Raw genomic sequence first — 14,257 nt, 5'->3', positions numbered from 1 at the left:
GTTAGGGTGTATCCATGGCCGTGTGTGTGTGTGTGTGTGTGTGTGTGTTAGGGTGTATCCATGGCCCTGTGTGTGTGTGTGTGTTAGGGTGTATCCATGGCCGTGTGTGTGTGTGTGTGTGTTAGGGTGTATCCATGGCCCTGTGTGTGTGTGTGTGTGTGTTAGGATGTATCCATGGCCCTGTGTGTGTGTGTGTTAGGGTGTATCCATGGCCCTGTGTGTGTGTGTGTGTGTGTGTGTGTGTGTGTGTTAGGGTGTATCCATGGCCCTGTGTGTGTGTGTGTGTGTGTGTGTGTGTGTGTGTGTGAGGGTGTATCCATGGCCCTGTGTGTGTGTGAGGGTGTATCCATGGCCGTGTGTGTGTGTGTGTGTGTTAGGGTGTATCCATGGCCGTGTGTGTGTGTGTGTGTGTGTGTTAGGATGTATCCATGGCCCTGTGTGTGTGTGTGTTAGGGTGTATCCATGGCCCTGTGTGTGTGTGTGTGTGTGTGTGTGTGTGTGTGTTAGGGTGTATCCATGGCCCTGTGTGTGTGTGTGTGTGTGTGTGTGTGAGGGTGTATCCATGGCCCTGTGTGTGTGTGAGGGTGTATCCATGGCCGTGTGTGTGTGTGTGTGTGTGTGTGTGTTAGGGTGTATCCATGGCCCTGTGTGTGTGTGTGTGTGTGTGTGTGAGGGTGTATCCATGGCCGTGTGTGTGTGTGTGTGTGTGTGTGTGAGGGTGTATCCATGGCCCTGTGTGTGTGTGTGTGTGTGTGTGTGTGTGAGGGTGTATCCATGGCCGTGTGTGTGTGTGTGTGTGTGTGAGGGTGTATCCATGGCCCTGTGTGTGTGTGTGTGTGTGTGTGTGTTAGGGTGTATCCATGGCCCTGTGTGTGTGTGTGTGTGTGTGTGTGTATGACTACCGGCTGCTGGGACTCTGGGGCTGGCCTCAGTCTTCCCATCTGTGCAATGAGTCGGCAGGGCGCGCGCTCTGCCCTGCGGCAGCCCTGGGGCCGGGCGGGCTGGGTGGCTCCCTGGGTGCGCCCCGCGCCCTCCGGCACCCCCGAGGGGCGGGCGTGGGCGCACCTCCGCTTCCCAGGCTCCGTGCGTGTCTTTGTCTCCCGTCCACGTGGGAGCTGGGAGTGAGTCAGAGTTCGGCCGCCCGGGCTCCCGGAGCCCCTGCCCGCGGCGGAGCCCCTGCCCGCGGCGCCCGCGCTCAGCCTGGCCCTGCGGCCGCCGCCCGCCCGGGCCGAGGGGCGCCGCCGTCCCCGCGATCGGGTCCCCTGCCTCCCGCGCCGTCGCCCGCCGGCTGGCTCTGGCTGCCTCCCCTGCCCCGCGCGGGGGTGGGGTGGGCGCGGGGAGGGCTGCATTCTTGCGGTTGGGGAGGAATCCGAGCCGCGTCGCCGGTCTCCTGCCGCGCCAGCTGCCGCCCGGCCCGGCCTCCTGCCCGCCCGGGCCTGCCGGGATGGGCTCGGGCCCGGCCCGGGCTGAGCGCGCGGGGAGCCCGCATCCCCGCTGCCCACGCCGGGGCCCGGGAGGGACGCTGCGCTGGGGGGGGGGGGGGGGTCGTGAGGGGCTCCCTGCCCGGGGTGAGGGGCGTGACTGGGGGAGAGGCCCCAGGTGCCAGGGCCGCCCGCGCGGGCGCTCCCCATCCCTTCCGTGCTTCCCGCCCCTGGGCCGGCCGCCGGAGGGCAGGCCCTGCGGGTCGAGTGCGGGCGGGACGGCCAGGACTGGCCGTTGGACGGACCCCACCTAGCAGTCGCTCGTCTCCTCACCCTGTCCAGGTCCCTAGTCTAGGGCTGCTGGGTCCTCCCTCCCCTCCCCTCCCCCCCCTCCCCAAGTCACAAGTTTTCTCTTTGGGGCTTGTTGCTGCAGTCCCTGCTCCAGTACCGAGTACCTGCTGGGCCCTGGGCACGCAGGGGGCGTAGCCCCACTGTGTGTGGGAGCCATGAGGATCCTGGCTAACAAGACAAGGTGTGTGGGTGTCATGGAGGGTGGGACGTGTGTGTGGAGTGTGGGGAAGGGAGGGGCCCAGGAGCCATGGGGCCGAGCAGTGCTGGCTTGGGGATCGGGCCTCCCTGGCACCCAGTTCAAGGGGGGTTGGAATGGGAAGGCCTGCCCTGAGCCAGGAGCCCAGCCTGAGTGCCTGGACCCAGGGGGCAGGGGAATGGCAACCAGCTAGGCCTTTCCCGCTTAGAAACATTGTGAGTGGAACCCCTGCCTCCCACCCCACTGTGGGTGCCCTGGTGCCCTCTGGCCCCAGCCCCGCTGGGAGGGGTGGCCAGCCTTCCTCCCTTCCCCAGGAGGAGCCTGCAGACAGGCCAGGCGGCTGCAGGACAGCGGAGCTGAAATAAATCTGAGCTGGTGTGGAATGAGGGGGATAAATATCCTCTCCCAGTGATGTGATCTTTCCAGCGGCTATTAATAGGTCTCCGGGGAGGGGGAGGTGGTGGGGGGAGCCAGCTGGATCTTAAAGGGCCCACAGCCTTGGAATCCTTGGCTGTGAGCTGCACACCAGTCTGCTCCACACACCACTCCCCTTCCCCTTTCTTCCTGCTCCCGCCTGCCCACCAGGCCTCTGCAGGCTTCCCCTCCTGCTCTGGGGAGCTGTCTGGACCAGTGGGTACCAACCACTCGGTGGTGCTTTTCCCCACTTCCCCGGAACCAGGGCTGGGCATGAGTAGTGACCCTCAGGTCCCGTGCCCTTCCCTATCGGTGCTGGGACACGTGGAAGTTGAGGTTTGGGACCTTGGGAGGAATCCAGACAGCAGACCCTAGAAAAGAGGATGCTAAGTGTTGGTCAGGTGCTAGTGTGTGAGGGTGGTGGTGCCTGGAGGCTTGCAGCCTGAGGGGTGTTGGGGTGTGGGTGGGTCTGCCAGGAAAGGCTCTGGTTTTCATTGGAATTGTGGGGCCTGAGGGTGGAGGTTGCCCCATCCTCACTCTCCGAGGTGAATGGCACCAGCCCTGGTCTGAGGAGCAGTGGGAGGAGGTAGGAATAAGCTGGGCATCTTAAGATGCCGCTCAGCCCTCCCTGCCCTCCCAGTAGGTGAGGCAGGAGGGGGCAGTGAGAACGCAGGCGTGCTGAGCCCCTGTCATGATTAACCTTTCCTGTCTCTTGCCTTCTCCCAGGTTGCCCCACCCCAGGAGGAGAGAAGCTCCGGGGAGCCCACCACTGTCCCCCCGCGGCCACTGCCCCCCTGCCCCATCCAAACCAATGCACCCAGAAAATAAGCTGACCAATCATGGCAAGACAGGGAATGGTGGGGCCCAATCCCAGCACCAGAATGTGAACCAAGGACCCACCTGCAACCTGGGCTCAAAGGGTGTGGGGGCGGGGAGCCATGGGGCCAAGGCCAACCAGATTTCACCCAGCAACTCCAGTCTGAAGAACGCCCAGGCCGGGGTGCCCCCTTTCAGCTCGCTCAAGGGCAAAGTGAAGAGGGAGCGGAGTGTGTCTGTGGACTCTGGAGAGCAGCGTGAGGCTGGGACACCATCCCTGGACTCAGAGGCCAAAGGTACCCCATTTTCTGATCCCCAGGAGCCCAGCATGTTCTGCAGTCCAAGGCCCTCTTCCCCTGCTTCTCTCCAGCGTGTATGTGGGGGCACCTTTCTCTTACCCCCATTACACCCACCCACTGGTAGTTTTCTCAGGATTGGGAGTGGCCAGGGGGGGAGATTTGTCATCCTTAGGTGCCACCCATGATGGGGCCACCCAGTGGTGGGTTCCCAGCCAGTCTCTTCCTCTCCTGCTGTCCCACCAGAACCCCTAGGGGAGGAGGAAGGTGCTCCGTGGGGAGGAGCAGACCCATACCCCCCAGGAGCCTCCTGGTTCTGGGCTGGTGGGAGCTGCTGAGCAGCCACTAGCCTGGAAGAGTAGCAGAGGCCTCCCCCTCCCCCCCCCCAGCCTTAATTAGAACCAGTTGTGCTTGGTGCTGGGTGGGGGAGGGGAGGCAGGCCGTTGGGCTGTAGAGAGAAATCAGAAACAAATGGTGGTGTGGTGGGGGCCGAGGGCTGGCGAGATGCCCACCACAGCCTGGGCATCGCCTTGGGCTATCTGGGAGAGTGGGCCGGAGGTGGGAGGACAGGCCTGGGGCACTCTCTCTGACCCGGCCTGCCCCGCCTGCCCAGCAGAGGTGGCTCCCCGGAGCAAGCGGCGCTGTGTGCTGGAGCGGAAGCAGCCGTACAGCGGAGACGAATGGTGCTCAGGACCAGACAGCGAGGAGGACGACAAGCCCATCGGGGCCACCCACAGTGAGTGCCCATCATGCCAGGGTGCTGTGGCCCACGCTGCCCTTGGGGGATGCTGCCCTAAGGGAGCTTTCCTCCCTTCACCTCGGGCGGCAGAGGGCTGAGCCAGGCTCCTGCTTTCTAATCCCACCTCCGCACTGCTGCTGCCTGCATTGGAACAGCCCTGCCCCTGCCGTCCAGGTGCTCAGTGGCCCCCTTTGCCTGAGGACCAAGGCAGGGTGGGGTGACCCTCAGGTGGCCCCTCCTGGCTAGTCCACTTACAACTCCATGAATCGCTGGCCTGTGCTGCCACCTGCTGGTCAGTGGAGGGAGGGCAGCAAGAGTCCAGCATCACTTGGAGTGGGACAGTTGGCTCTGCTGTCCAGGCCGGGCCAGGGTGTGAGCTAACACTGGCCGTGTCTCTGGCGCACCTCCCTGACCTTTCACTGACTCCTGGCAAGTGCCCAGAACACATCACCAGGACAAAGTGTGGGTGCGTGCCCATTCCTTATTCTGGGCACGTATTTGGCCTTGCACCAGTGATGGGGGAGAGCCAGACATGCCCTGCCCTTGGGATGCCCATACATGTTTATTTGGTGCTTCCCCTCAAAGCTTACAGCTGTTTTTTTTTGGGGGGGAAGGGGGCAGGTGGAACAGCTTAATGCATAAGAAACCAGCCAGAGAAGGTTCAATCGTGAACTTGTTGAAGGCAGGGGCTTAGAAGGAAGGAAGAAAAAAAACTAAGCTGGCTAAACGTCCTACTGTTTGGTATTCAATCCTTACATGAGACGGGTGTGATTATGGTGCCTGTCCCAGAGGAGGAAGCAGACGCAGCAGATGCTTGTGGCATGAGGGACTGTGTCCGTGGAGGTGGCACACAGGTCAAATACTGACTGAAGCCTCTGCAGCTGGCTGGACTTTAAAGGTCACCTGGTCCCAGGTCTCCCCCTGGCTGGACCTTCCCTGATAGATGGGGGTGGTCACTGCCTCTAAGGACAGACACCCCTCCTCTATCTTATTCACTTTTTAAAAAGTAATTTTTTTTATAATATATTTTATTGATTTTTTACAGAGAGGAGGAGAGAGGGATAGAGAGCTAGAAACATCGATGAGAGAGAAACATCGATCAGCTGCCTCCTGCACACCCCCTACTGGGGATGTGCCCGCAACCAAGGTACATGCCCTTGACCGGAATTGAACCTGGGACCCTTGAGTCCGCAGGCCGACGCTCTATCCACTCAGCCAAACCGGTTTCGGCTTAAAAAGTAATTTTTTAAAATTGATTTCAGAGAGGAAGGGAAAGGGAGAGAGATAAACATCAATGATGAGAGAGAATCATTGATTGGCTGCTTCCGGCAACCTGGGCGTGTGCCTTGACTGGTAATTGGACCGTGACCTCCGGGTTCATAGGTCAGTGCTCAACCACTGAGCCACGCTGGTTGAGCTATCACATTTGCTTTTATGATACTAGCCTGCACCATTGTAAAAATGCCGGGAGACACAGGCAAGTACAGAAAAGATGTTGCTAACACCTCATACTCAGTACCAAGGCAACCACTATTACTATTTTAGTTGTACTGCCTGCCACTAGATTCTCAAAGAGTTCTTTTTGTTTTAAATACGTTTTTATTGATTTTTTTTTTTTTTGAGAGAGAGAGAGAGGAAGGGAAGAGGGATAGAGAGATAACATAGATGAGAGAAACATCATCAACTGGCTGCCTGCTGCATGCCCCCCTCTGGCATGTGCCCTGACTGGGAATTGAACTGTGATCTCTTGGTTTCTGGGTCAGTGCTCAACCACTGAGCCATGCCAGCCAGGCTCTCAGAGAGTTCTCAATGGTGGGGCAATATAATACAGAGTGAACAGCACAGACTCTTCAATCAGACCACCTTGGTTTATAGCCCAGGTTTTCACTAATTACTTGTATAAATTGGGGAAAGGGCCTTGGTTTATTCACCTATAAAAATAATATTTACCTCATAGGGTTGGTATGTGGTGAGTTGATACATATAACATACTTAGAACACTGTTAGCTTTTCAGAGAGGAAGGGGGAGGGAGAGAGAGATAGAAAACATCAATGATGAGAGAGAATCATTGATTGGCTGCCTCCTGCACATCCCCTACTTGGGATTGAGCCCACAATGTGCCCTGACTGGGAATTGAACCAGTGACCTCTTGGTGCGGGTCGACACTCCACTGCTGAGCCACACCAACCGGGCCCAGTGGTTTTTTAGCTTGCTTCTGAACTTGTTACAAAAAATAGATTTCTTTGACTACCCCTTATGCAGGACAGGAGAATGGAGGCTGAGAGGGACTAAGTGTCTTGTTCATAAGGTCACACAGCCAGATAGTTAATTAGTGGTGAAAAACCACTCATCGTCTGAATCCTCTATTGGTGCACCCTTTTTGCCTTCTCCCCTCGTAGAGACCAGGGCATGAGGACGGAGCAGGGCTAAGAGCAGGTTTTGCAGACTCTGTGGGTGTTGCATTCGGGGTGCCAAACCTGTTCCTTAGCATGGCACTTTCCCTTTCTTCCCGTTCCACACGGTCCCCCCATCCTGGTCAAAGACTGGTCTAGGGCAAGTACGAGTGGAAAACAGGCTAGGGAGAGGGCCCATGGGCACCACCTTCCACGGTGACCCTCTGTCCCTTGGCACCTCTTGGTGATGGGGTGCCAGCTAGTTCTGCTTTCTAAATCTGGACTGCTGACCCTCTTTCCTTCCCTTCCTTGCAGATTGTAATGTAGGAGACCCTGCCATGGCGGCCCCGCAGCTGGGTCCTGGCCAGGCCCCCCAGCTTCCCCTCAGTGAGGGCAGTGCCCCAGGCCCCCCGCATGGGCCCTCAGCAGCCCTGCGGCCAGATGCCCCCGGGGGCGGTGGTGTCCCCGGAAAGCCTCCCTCACAATTCGTGTATGTCTTCACCACCCACCTGGCCAACACGTAAGTGACTCGCAGACCGCGCTGGCTCTCTTTACGCAGCAACCTGGAGCCTGGGGTCCTGCAGGAGTGTCTGTGGGGCCAGGGTTGGGTTGGATTGGGTTGGGTTGGTTGGGTTGGCTTGAGTTGGTTGGGTTGGATGGTTAGCTCAGGTTGGGTTGGTTGGGTTGTGTCGGGTTGGTTGGGGTGGGCTGGGTCCGGTTGGGTCAGGTTAGGGTGGGTTGGGTCAGGTTGGTTGGGGTGGGTTGGATTGGGTTGTGTTGGGTTGGTTAGGTTGGGTTGGGTTAGTTGGGTAGGGTTGGTTGCGTTGGGTCAGGTCGGGTTGGTTGGGTTGGGTTGTGTCGGGTTGTGTCGGGTCGGGGTGGGTTGGGTCAGGTTGGTTGGATGGGGGTGGGTTGGGTCAGGTTGGTTGGGTGGGTTGGGTTGGGTCAGGTTGGTTGGGGTGGGTTGGGTCAGGTTGGTTGGGGTGGGTTGGGTTAGGTTGGTTGGATTGGGTTGGGTTGGGTCAGGTTGGTTGGGTGGGTTGGGTTGGGTCAGGTTGGTTGGGTGGGTTGGGTCAGGTTGGATTGGGTGGGTTGGGTCAGGTTGGTTGGGGTGGGTTGGGTTGGGTCAGGTTGGTTGGGGTGGGTTGGGTCAGGTTGGATTGGGTGGGTTGGGTCAGGTTGGATTGGGTGGGTTGGGTCAGGTTGGTTGGGTGGGTTGGGTTGGGTCAGGTTGGTTGGGTGGGTTGGGTCAGGTTGGATTGGGTGGGTTGGGTCAGGTTGGTTGGTTGGGTTGGGTTGGGTCAGGTTGGTTGGGGTGGGTTGGGTCAGGTTGGATTGGGTGGGTTGGGTCAGGTTGGATTGGGTGGGTTGGGTCAGGTTGGTTGGATTGGGTTGGGTTGGGTCAGGTTGGTTGGGGTGGGTTGGGTCAGGTTGGATTGGGTGGGTTGGGTCAGGTTGGATTGGGTGGGTTGGGTCAGGTTGGTTGGGGTGGGTTGGGTCAGGTTGGTTGGGGTGGGTTGGGTCAGGTTGGATTGGGTGGGTTGGGTCAGGTTGGTTGGGGTGGGTTGGGTCAGGTTGGTTGGGGTGGGTTGGGTCAGGTTGGTTGGGTGGGTTGGATCAGGTTGGTTGGGTCAGGTTGGTTGGTTGGGTTGGGTTGGGTTAGGTTGGTTGGGGTGGGTTGGGTTGGGTCAGGTTGGTTGGGGTGGGTTGGGTCAGGTTGGTTAGGGTGGGTTGGGTTGGGTCAGGTTGGTTGGATTGGGTTGGGTTGGGTCAGGTTGGTTGGATTGGGGTGGGTTGGGTCAGGTTGGTTGGGGTGGGTTGGGTTAAGTTGGTTGGATTGGGGTGGGTTGGGTCAGGTTGGTTGGGGTGGGTTGGGTTGGGTCAGGTTGGTTGGGTGGGTTGGGTTGGGTCAGGTTGGTTGGGGTGGGTTGGGTCAGGTTGGTTAGGGTGGGTTGGGTTGGGTCAGGTTGGTTGGATTGGGTTGGGTTGGGTCAGGTTGGTTGGATTGGGGTGGGTTGGGTCAGGTTGGTTGGGGTGGGTTGGGTTAAGTTGGTTGGATTGGGGTGGGTTGGGTCAGGTTGGTTGGGGTGGGTTGGGTTGGGTCAGGTTGGATGGGGTGGGTTGGGTCAGGTTGGTTGGGGTGGGTTGGGTTGGGTCAGGTTGGTTGGGGTGGGTTGGGTCAGGTTGGTTAGGGTGGGGTGGGTTGGGTCAGGTTGGTTGGATTGGGTTGGGTTGGGTCAGGTTGGTTGGATTGGGGTGGGTTGGGTCAGGTTGGTTGGGGTGGGTTGGGTTAAGTTGGTTGGATTGGGGTGGGTTGGGTCAGGTTGGTTGGATTGGGGTGGGTTGGGTCAGGTTGGTTGGGTGGGTTGGGTTGGGTCAGGTTGGATAGGGTGGGTTGGGTCAGGTTGGTTGGGTGGGTTGGGTTGGGTCAGGTTGGTTGGGGTGGGTTGGGTTGGGCCAGGTTGGTTGGATTGGGTTGGGTTGGGTCAGGTTGGTTGGGTGGGTTGGGTCAGGTTGGTTGGGTGGGTTGGGTCAGGTTGGTTGGGTGGGTTTGGATTGTTTGGGTTGGGGTGTTGAAGGTGAGGGCCCTCCTGTCTCCTCTCTGAGCTGTTGTGTCGAACCCCGTGCAGGGCTGCGGAGGCTGTGCTGCAGGGCCGGGCCGACTCCATCCTGGCCTACCACCAGCAGAACGTGCCCCGGGCCAAGCTCGACCAGGTGAGTGTGGTGCTGGCTGGGCCTGGGGCCTCCCGTGGCAGCCACCTGGGCCAGGGCGCCCCTTCCCTGTCTCACGCTCTGCCTTTGTCCTCTTGCAGGCCCCCAAAGCGCTCTCCACCCCCGAGCCGCTTCCCCTGAGCACACCGTCCGCAGGCACCCCACAGTCCCAGCCACCTCCACTGCCACCACCGCCCCCAGCCCCTGGCAGTGCCCCCCCCGCTCTGCCTTCTGAGGGGCCTCCTGAGGACACCAATCAGGACCTGACGCCCAACTCAGTGGGAGCTGCCAGCACAGGCGGTGGGACTGGGGGTACCCACCCGAACACCCCCACAGCTGCTACCAACAACAACCCACTGCCTCCAGGAGGAGACCCCAGCGGCGCCCCTGGCCCTGCCCTCCTCGGGGAGGCCGCCCCCCCCGGAAGCGGGCAGCGCAGCCTGGTGGGCTCGGAGGGGCTGTCCAAGGAGCAGCTGGAGCACCGGGAGCGCTCCCTGCAGACGCTGCGGGATATTGAACGGCTGCTGCTCCGCAGCGGGGAGACCGAGCCTTTCCTCAAGGGGCCCCCGGGAGGTGCAGGTGAGGGCGGGCCACCAGCACCAGCCCCCCCCGCCCCCCCGCAACCTCCCACGGCCCCTCCCGGCGGGCTGAAGAAGTATGAGGAGCCCTTGCAGTCCATGATTTCGCAGACACAGAGCCTTGGGGGCCCCCCGCTGGAGCATGAGGTGCCTGGGCAACCCCCGGGCGGGGACATGGGACAGCAGATGAACATGATGATGCAGAGGCTGGGCCAGGACAGCCTGACGCCCGAGCAGGTGGCCTGGCGCAAGCTGCAGGAGGAGTACTATGAGGAGAAGCGGCGGAAGGAGGAGCAGATTGGGCTCCACGGGGGCCGCCCGCTGCAGGACATGATGGGCATGGGCGCGGTGATGGTGAGGGGGCCGCCGCCTCCCTACCACAGCAAGCCTGGGGACCAGTGGCCGCCTGGGATGGGCGCCCAGCTGCGGGGGCCCATGGATGTCCAAGATCCCATACAGCTCCGGGGCGGACCTCCCTTCCCCGGCCCCCGTTTCCCAGGCAACCAGATGCAGCGGGTGCCTGGTTTTGGGGGCATGCAGGGCATGCCCATGGAGGTGCCTATGAATGCCATGCAGAGGCCTGTGAGGCCGGGCATGGGCTGGACCGAAGACTTACCCCCCATGGGGGGGCCCAGCAATTTTGCTCAGAACCCCGTGCCCTACCCAGGTGGGCAGAGTGAGGCCGAGCGATTCATGACCCCCCGGGTTCGGGAGGAGCTGCTGCGGCACCAGCTGCTGGAGAAGCGGTCCCTGGGCATGCAGCGCCCCCTGGGCATGGCCAGCGGCAGCGGCATGGGGCAGGGCGTGGAGATGGAGCGGATGATGCAGGCGCACCGGCAGATGGACCCAGCCATGTTCCCCGGGCAGATGGCGGGCGGTGAGAGCCTGGCGGGCACTCCCATGGGCATGGACTTTGGCGGAGGCCGGGGCCTTCTGAGCCCCCCCATGGGGCAGTCCGGGCTGAGGGAGGTGGACCCCCCCTTGGGGCCAGGCAACCTCAACATGAATATGAATGTGAACATGAACATGAACATGAACCTGAATGTGCAGATGACCCCGCAGCAGCAGATGCTGATGGCGCAGAAGATGCGGGGCCCTGGGGACATGCTGGGGCCGCAGGGCCTGGGCCCCGAGGACCTGGCCCGCGTGCGGGCTCAGAGCAGCGGCGGCCTGGTGGGCGGCCCGCAGAAGATGCTGATGGCCTCGCAGTTCCCCGGCCAGGGCCAGCAGGGCTTCTCCGGGGGCCCGGGGCCCTACCAGGCTCTGCCGCAGGACATGGGCAACACCCAGGACGTGTTCAGCCCCGACCAGAGCTCCATGCCCATGAGCAATGTGGGAACCACTCGGCTCAGCCACATGCCTCTGCCCCCTGCGTCCAACCCTCCTCCGGGGTCTGTGCATGCAGCCCCGGGCCGGGGGCTGGGCCGACGCCCTTCGGACCTCACCATCAGTATTAATCAGATGGGCTCGCCGGGCATGGGGCACCTGAAGTCGCCCACACTTAGCCAGGTGCACTCCCCGCTGGTCACCTCGCCCACTGCCAACCTGAAGTCACCCCAGACCCCCTCACAGATGGTGCCCTTGCCTTCTGCCAACCCGCCGGGGCCTCTCAAATCACCCCAGGTCCTGGGCTCCTCGCTCAGTGCCCGCTCGCCCACGGGCTCTCCCAGCAGGCTCAAGTCTCCCTCCATGGCGGTGCCTTCTCCGGGCTGGGTCGCCTCGCCCAAGACAGCCATGCCCAGCCCTGGGGTCCCCCCGAACAAGCAGCCGCCTCTCAGCATGAACTCATCCTCCACCCTGGGCGGCATGGAGCAGGGTGAGTCAGCGTGCGGGCCCTGGGCTCAGGCGTGGGGCGTCGCCAGGTGGGCTCATGCGGGGCGGGCGATGGAGGAGGCCCCTGGACAGAGGTGGGCGGCTCTGCTGCGCTTTCCCAGGAACACATGCTAATCTCTAGGCATTTTGAGGGGTCACACTTGGGATCTCCCATTTCCTGGGCCCCCAAGGCTATAGGAGCTGCTTGGAGAAGGGCGGGCTGCAGTGACAATAGTGGGAGGGAGGGCCTGGGTTTAGTGGGACACCTGGACAGAGGTGTGCCTGGAGGAGCCGGTGGAGCTTTGGGGGCTGGCCTCTCCTGCACCCCCAATATAAACAGCCAGGTTCATCTCCCCTCCCGTCACCCTGCTCTCTGTCTCCCGCTTCTGTAGGTGCCCTCCCGCCCGGCGGTCCCCGGAGCAGCTCCTCCGCGCCTCCTGCCAACCCCGCTGGCAGCCTCCTGAACCCCAGCCTGCCATTCACTTCCTCCCCAGATCCCTCGCCATCCCAGAACCCCCTGTCGCTGATGATGTCCCAGATGTCCAAGTACGCCATGCCCAGCTCCACGCCGCTCTACCACAACGCCATCAAGACCATTGCCACCTCGGACGACGAGCTGCTGCCCGACCGGCCCCTGCTGCCCCCGCCGCCGCCGCAGGGCTCCGGGGCAGGTGCGGGCAGGAAAGGGCCCTGGGGGTGAGGCGAGTGGGCGTGGCCGGCTGTTCTGTGCTCCCCCGCGGCCCTTGGAGTAGGGGGTGATGTCCCGGGCGCCACTCCCACTCGCACAGTCATTTAGGGAAACCAAGCCCAGGGCACTCGGGTCTGTCCAGCACCCGGAGATGTGTCCGTGGCAACCTGGACCAGACCTGGCTCTCGGCTTCTCACCTTCAGGCCTCACGCCCCTTGCAGCGGGGGCAGGCCGGTGAGCGGTCCTCCCCACTGGCACCAGCCGGTACCTGGAGTTCCTCATCCCTTTCTCTTTCCCCACAGGGATCAGCACTAACCAGTCCAACCCGATGCACCTGAGCTCAGCTGCTGCCCAAAGCCCCATGGGCATGACCCTGCCAGGCCAGCAGCCCCTGTCCCACGAGCCCCAGCCGGCCATGCTCCCCTCCCCCACCCCTCTGGGTTCCAACATTCCACTGCACCCCAATGCTCAGGGGGCAGGGGGGCCGCCTCAGAACTCCATGATGATGGCTCCAGGGGGCCCAGACTCCCTGAATGCCCCCTGTGGCCCTGTGCCCAGCTCCTCCCAGATGATGCCCTTCCCCCCGCGGCTGCAGCAGCCCCATGGCGGTGGCACCATCCCCGGTGGGGGCGGGGGGCCGGGCCTACAGCAGCACTACCCCTCGGGCATGCCCCTGCCCCCCGAGGACCTGCCCGGCCAGCCACCCGGCCCCATGCCCTCCCAGCAGCACCTGATGGGCAAAGGCATGGCTGGGCGCATGGGCGACACATACCCACCAGGCGTGCTCCCAGGGGTGGCATCCGTCCTGAACGACCCCGAGCTGAGCGAGGTGATCCGGCCCACCCCGACGGGGATCCCCGAGTTCGACTTGTCAAGGATCATCCCCTCGGAGAAGCCAAGCAGCACCCTCCAGTACTTCCCCAAGAGCGAGAACCAGCCCCCCAAGGCCCAGCCCCCCAATCTGCATCTCATGAGCCTGCAGAACATGATGGCGGAGCAAACGCCCTCACGGGCCCCCAACCTCCCGGGCCAGCAGGGTGTCCAGCGGGGGCTCAACATGCCCATGTGCCACCCCGGACAGATGTCCTTGCTGGGCAGGACAGGCGCGCCCCCGCAGCCGGGCGTGGTGCCCCCCGGTCTGCACCAAGGGGTCATGGCCCCGCCACAGGGCCTCATGACCCAGCAGAATTTCATGCTGATGAAGCAGCGGGGCGTGGGGGGCGAGGTCTACAGCCAGCCCCCCCACATGCTCTCCCCACAGGGCTCCCTCCTGGGCCCCCCGCCCCAGCAGAACCTCATGGCCCACCCGCTGCGGCAGCGCAGTGTGTCTCTGGACAGCCAGATGGGCTACCTCCCGGGCCCGGGAGGCATGGCCAACCTGCCCTTCTAGCACCCCTGCCGGGCCGGCCGGACTGCGCGGTGTCACCTGAGCAGTGTCTTCCCTCCGTGTCGGGGTGACCTGGGGTCCGGGGTGGGTCGGAGGGTGGGAGGGGCTTGTGTGGGGAATGGCGTTTGTGGCCACCGGACGTGCTGGCAGCGGAGGGGACGGCAGTGGGGGGGCTCTGGGGAGGGGTTGTTCCATTGTGGCCATCAGACCATCCCACCCACTCCCCAAGTCTTGGAGCCTGTGTTCCCTGTGTCTCTGCACCCCGTCATTCAGCTCTGCCTTCCTGTGTGGAGTCCCTGAGGGGAGAGGAAGAGGTGACCTCTCCCTTCTCCACCCCTCCCGCCGCGCTCCAGTGCGCCAGCCTCCTGCTCCTGGTCCTGCTCCCACCTGGTTCTTCCTTTTCCTGCCTCCTCTCCTCTCCTCTCCCTGCTGCTGTGGCCCACACCCCCGCCC

At 62.3% G+C, this 14,257-nt stretch overlaps 1 protein-coding gene across 6 annotated transcripts in view; it reads left to right on the top strand.

Annotated features, from left to right (window-relative positions):
• Nucleotides 1-13,900, top strand: part of BCL9L (BCL9 like) — a 31,018-nt gene extending 17,118 nt beyond the window's left edge. The window contains exons 1-9 of one of the 6 annotated variants that reach the window (XM_079788508.1): nt 1,591-1,763; nt 1,855-1,953; nt 3,109-3,494; nt 4,111-4,230; nt 6,943-7,147; nt 9,258-9,342; nt 9,441-11,733; nt 12,122-12,400; nt 12,720-13,900. In XM_079788508.1, the coding sequence (XP_079644634.1) occupies nt 1,928-1,953; nt 3,109-3,494; nt 4,111-4,230; nt 6,943-7,147; nt 9,258-9,342; nt 9,441-11,733; nt 12,122-12,400; nt 12,720-13,807 (4,482 nt within the window). In that variant the 5' untranslated portion in view covers nt 1,591-1,763; nt 1,855-1,927 and the 3' untranslated portion in view covers nt 13,808-13,900. Of the gene's footprint in view, nt 1-1,590; nt 1,764-1,854; nt 1,954-3,108; nt 3,495-4,107; nt 4,231-6,942; nt 7,148-9,257; nt 9,343-9,440; nt 11,734-12,121; nt 12,401-12,719 lie in introns of those variants that run through there. The other 5 variants (XM_079788504.1, XM_079788506.1, XM_079788503.1 and 2 more) reach the window with 5 other exon arrangements.
• Nucleotides 13,901-14,257: the final 357 nt, after the last annotated feature.

This window comes from Cnephaeus nilssonii (genome assembly GCF_951640355.1).
Source record: "Cnephaeus nilssonii genome assembly, chromosome: 13".
Classification (NCBI taxonomy): domain Eukaryota; kingdom Metazoa; phylum Chordata; class Mammalia; order Chiroptera; family Vespertilionidae; genus Cnephaeus; species Cnephaeus nilssonii.
The sequence above is the reverse complement of the archived record's forward strand: the minus strand, read 5'-3'. Positions and strand labels throughout refer to the sequence as shown.